Here is a 4,909-nt window from a genome sequence, read left to right on the forward strand (position 1 = left end):
GTGTGATCCAAGCTCAAACATTGAGTTCTAGAAAGTTTCCAAGCACACTTGACACTACCCTATACTTCATACTCTTTTCTTGTTTCTGTCTTTCTTTTTTACTACTTGTCTTATTTTTATTTTTAGAAAGTGTTACTTTAAATTACTCTAATATGTCGTTAAGGATAATTAAATTTGAATTCAGATAAATGAATGCACTGTTTTGATCAACTAACTTAATTTACATCTGTTTCTTAATTTCACTACTCAATTTAAACAGATTGTATTATTTTAATCAACTGACTTAAATCACATTTGTCTCTTAACTTCACTACTCGGTTCAAACATTTGCACTACTTTGATCTACTCGTTTAATTATTTCTTTAACGTCACTACTCAACCCAAATAAATTGCACCTGCACAAAATTGGATCATTCGGTCATGTGGGTAACCCCACTTTTTCTTCTCTTAAATCTCCACCGCTTATTCTCCCCTCCCTTCCTTATATAAGAACTCCTTCCCCCTCTCATTGTATAATAACTCCTTCCCCCTCTATTTGTTTGTCCAAGTTCTAATTCTCTCACTTAGCAAACTGTCACTCAACACCACATACCTCCCCTGTCTCATCCCCTGCACTCCATTTCCTCAAATTTTCTCGGCTCTTCAAGAAAACCAATGGATTGCTTAGAGGTCTGCAAGGAGGTGAGCACATATTACAATTTCACAATGTTCCTCTCTCTCTCTCATGCATGCCGTCCTTCATAAGCTTCATTTTCCTTAATTTTTCTTCTTATATGGTGATAAATTCTCGGAAGAAGCACCACTGTCTTTTTGCGCCTCAAGAAATATTAGACAAATGCATTCTTGGAGAATAGCAAGATTGTTGTGTGAAAAATAGGTGTAAAACTAGTTACTATGTTTATTTATTTGTTTATTAACATTTTCCCCTTTTTTCCAGGGCAAGTTCGAAGAAGATCAAGATGAATGTACTCTGGATGGTACAGTTGATATGCATGGCCGCCCTGCAGTCAGATCAAAATCTGGAAGATGGGTTGCTGGAATCATCATACTTTGTAAGCTCCAAATCACCAGACCATTTCAAACAAGTTCAACAAAAAATTCAAGAAAAAATAATATTCAAAACAAACATGATCAATTTCTTAGTCTATATTTCTTCTCTGGTTTTATAGTAGCAATCACACTTATTTTTTCCTTTTTGTTTGTAATATATTATTTTTAAATTGGTCAGTCTCAAGGTCCTATGCTTTTGGGTGGCTTTTATTTATTTTTTTTTTCCTTTTCTCAAGAATTTTTTAAACAAATTGGATAGATGCGGTTTATACTGAGATGAATACTAGTTTATAGATAAGGTGAAAGGGAAAAGGACAATATAAGTGGAAGGAAACTGCGCAACATTTGGCACTGAAAACCAAACCGAGTGTTGCATAGAGTTGCTGCATGCTGGCTGGGTTATAGCCAGATCATCACCATTTCAAAGAAAGACATTAAGGCCTCGTTTGGCACCTCTGACACTTTTGACAGTACTGATTATTTTACTTGAATAAAATAAATAGTTACCAGTAGATAGAGGAGAAACATTTATATATAACGATTCAGCTCAATTCAATAATATAATGTTTTGTTGCACATAATTTTATACTTGTAAAATGAAATGTTACGTACAGATAAACTGATGTTATGTAAGTATTTTTTTTAAAGAAAGATAAACGAAAAAAAAATGTTATTTATTTCATAGACGTCTTATTTATTTAGCTTGAGTTCAACTTTGATTGAGATAACTCGGAACTCTGTGTCGGGACCGGGTAGATGACATGACAAGAGAATTGAACCAAGCATCCATTCAAAGTAATGCGTGCCAGACACGTAATCAGTGCCTTGATCTTGCATGACGTGGGTTACTGACATGTTTATTAAAAATTTACGTTACAAATTCCTTGGTTTTTCCCCTTCTCTTTACCGAACTGCGCTAAAAATGCCTTCATTCATCATTAATTAGTCTCAACTGCAGAAATTTGTCCTTATACATTATTTAAAAGCTTGACTGTAGATCAAATAACTTGGTCATGCCCTAAAGCTTTCCTTCTTTTTGGTGTTAAAAGGAAAAAACCAATCTACTTTTCTTTTAAAATATTATAGATATATTATATATATATATATATATATATAGCAAGACTATTAGGTAGTGAAATGGTTACAGGCCACAAATCCATTAATTTTACTGTTGCTCATGAACCTAATTAATTTATATGTGCGTGCTTTATCACTGAAACGTTTTCTTATGGCGCTATCTATCACTTCTTTAAAGAAAGCCTCTGCTGTGCTTGTCAAGTAGCTAAATATATAGCTTGAGTGCACATGTATGATGACTGATGCTTATTAATGACCGTCGGATCTTCTGGTGGGAGGAAGGAAGAGTCTGATTTCGGTTAACTATGATTGAAACCGAAGACGGCCCAATTGTTAATGATTGAGAGATGTTGAACATGTTGGCATAAATAATTTAGACGCAACTCGTTTTATTTTTTTGAATCATGATCGGCCTCGAGTTTAATTCCTCGAAAACTGGGCCTATGTCATAACCTTCTGACCCTTGTCTTTGTTGTATTGTTCAATGAAAAACCAGTGAATCAAGGTCTGGCTACCCTAGCATTCTTCGGAGTCGGGGTGAACTTGGTCTTATACTTAACAAGGGTGTTGCAACAAGACAATGCGACAGCTGCTAACAACGTGAGCAAATGGACTGGAACAGTTTACATCTTCTCTCTTGTTGGTGCTTTCCTTAGTGATTCATATTGGGGAAGATACAAAACTTGTTCTATCTTTCAACTCATCTTTGTCATCGTAAGTATAAGCTAGTTTTTATTTATTTATTTGCTTCTGTTTTGCATTTTCGACTAAACGCATACCTTGTGTATGATTTACTTTTCTTTTCAATGCGATGTTTATGACACTTGCTTGCATTTGACAACAGGGTCTGGTATCGTTGTCACTGTCATCGCAGCTCTTCTTGCTCAACCCTAAAGGTTGTGGGAGCAAAGAAAATCCATGTGGATCTCATTCAAGCTGGAAAATTTGGCTATTCTACCTCTCCACCTACCTAATTGCCCTAGGATACGGTGGATACCAACCAAACATTGCAACTTTTGGAGCCGATCAGTACGATGAAGAGGACAGCAAGGAAGGGCTCTCAAAGGTGGCGTTTTTCAGCTACTTCTACCTGGCTATGAACCTTGGTTCCCTTTTCTCCAACACCATATTAGGTTTCTTTGAGGATGAAGGAATTTGGGCTATTGGGTTCTGGGCATCTGCAGCATCAGCATTTGCAGGATTGGTCTTGTTCCTTGGTGGGACTGCTAGGTACAGGCACTTCAAACCAAATGGCAACCCACTCTCGAGGTTTTGCCAAGTCTTAGTTGCTGCCATGAAGAAATGCAGGGTGCATATGCCACAAGGTGGAGAGGACTTGTACGACGAGAGTAACAAGGAGTCTTCAAATAGCAACCGAAAGATCCTCTACACCCATGGATTCAAGTACGAGTATAGCTTAAACTCATTAAATCATTCTATTCCTTAACTTCGCTAGTTCCCGAATTTTTATGACTATTGAAATACAGAGCTAACTCATTTTCATCAACATTAACTGCAGGTTCTTGGACAGGGCTGCATATATCTCATCAAGAGATTTAGATTACAAGAAGCAGGGCATCCGCAGCCCATGGCATCTCTGCCCGATCTCACAAGTGGAAGAAGTGAAATGCATTTTAAGATTACTCCCAATTTGGCTCTGCACCATTATCTACTCTGTGGTTTTTACACAAATGGCTTCCCTCTTTGTAGAGCAGGGAGCTGCCATGAAAACTACTATTCCAAACTTCAGCATCCCACCAGCAAGCATGTCTAGCTTCGACATCATCAGCGTGGCTGTTTTCATTTTCATTTATCGACGGATTATAGACCCATTTGTAGGCAGAATAAAGAAATCAGATGCTAAAGGGCTTACTGAGCTTCAACGAATGGGCATTGGCCTTGTTATAGCAGTCATGGCAATGCTTTCAGCAGGAATTGTTGAGTGCTATAGACTCAAGTATGCCGATAAAGAATGCCCGCATTGTGACGGCTCAAGCTCCTTGAGCATCTTCTGGCAAATTCCTCAGTATGCATGTATAGGAGCTTCAGAAGTTTTCATGTATGTAGGTCAACTGGAGTTCTTCAATGCACAAACACCAGATGGACTAAAGAGCTTTGGAAGCGCCCTATGCATGACATCCATCTCGCTTGGTAACTACTTTAGCACCTTTCTCGTGAGCGTGGTCATGAAGTTCTCAACTGTGGATCACATGCCCGGATGGATCCCCGGAAACCTCAACAGGGGTCACCTAGATAGGTTTTACTTCCTCTTAGCTGTCTTGACGTCAATAGATTTGATTGTCTACATTGCATGCGCCAAGTGGTACAAGAACATCAAGTTGGAGGGAAGATTTGAAGTAGATGATGAAGAAAACTGTGAAGTTTGATGTTAGTTCAAATCAAGCAGACGTGTTAAGAACCTGTGCTAGCACTATTGTAATACTCTGTGAAGCTGTAGCCCTCTCTCTCTCTCTCTCTCTCTCTCTCTCTCTCTCTCTCTCTCTCTCTCTCTCTAACCTTAATGGAAGCACCCCTTACCTCACTTAATTTGCTGGGTTTTTGGGAAGACGTTTTTCCAAAGCATTCCTGATTTAACAAACAAATCGCTTTCTAGGATGGATTGATTGCCAACATCGGATGAGAAGAAAAAGAAATGAACAACATTCGGTCACACTCGATGTCGATGTTTATGCAAATTTCTGCCGTCTTCAGTTATTTTTGGCTCCACACTCAGGACGATGCTTTATAAGATTTGTCAACTAGTAAAACTGAAACTCAATTC

The 4,909-nt window shown here is 38.1% G+C and overlaps 1 protein-coding gene across 1 annotated transcript; it reads left to right on the forward strand.

The window, feature by feature from the left end:
- Nucleotides 1-510: 510 nt before the first annotated feature.
- LOC137732299 (protein NRT1/ PTR FAMILY 7.3) lies at nucleotides 511-4,669 on the forward strand. The gene is made up of 5 exons (XM_068471606.2): nucleotides 511-681; nucleotides 938-1,052; nucleotides 2,624-2,841; nucleotides 2,972-3,531; nucleotides 3,647-4,669. The coding sequence occupies exons 1-5, from the start codon at nucleotides 655-657 to the stop codon at nucleotides 4,512-4,514; spliced, it is 1,788 nt and encodes a 595-aa protein (XP_068327707.2). The 5' UTR covers nucleotides 511-654; the 3' UTR covers nucleotides 4,515-4,669.
- Nucleotides 4,670-4,909: the final 240 nt, after the last annotated feature.

This window comes from Pyrus communis, chromosome 16 (assembly GCF_041283825.1).
Source record: "Pyrus communis isolate YQ-2024b chromosome 16, ASM4128382v1, whole genome shotgun sequence".
Lineage (NCBI taxonomy): Eukaryota > Viridiplantae > Streptophyta > Magnoliopsida > Rosales > Rosaceae > Pyrus > Pyrus communis.

What these genes read in the sequence shown, in the direction of transcription:
- LOC137732299 (XM_068471606.2), top strand. Translation starts at nt 655, where the DNA reads ATGGATTGCTTAGAGGTCTGCAAGGAG. An exon ending in TGCTGGAATCATCATACTTT is followed by an intron (nt 1,053 to 2,623) that starts GTAAGCTCCAAA and finishes ATGAAAAACCAG; the next exon opens with TGAATCAAGGTCTGGCTACC. An exon ending in TTCAACTCATCTTTGTCATC is followed by an intron (nt 2,842 to 2,971) that starts GTAAGTATAAGC and finishes ATTTGACAACAG; the next exon opens with GGTCTGGTATCGTTGTCACT.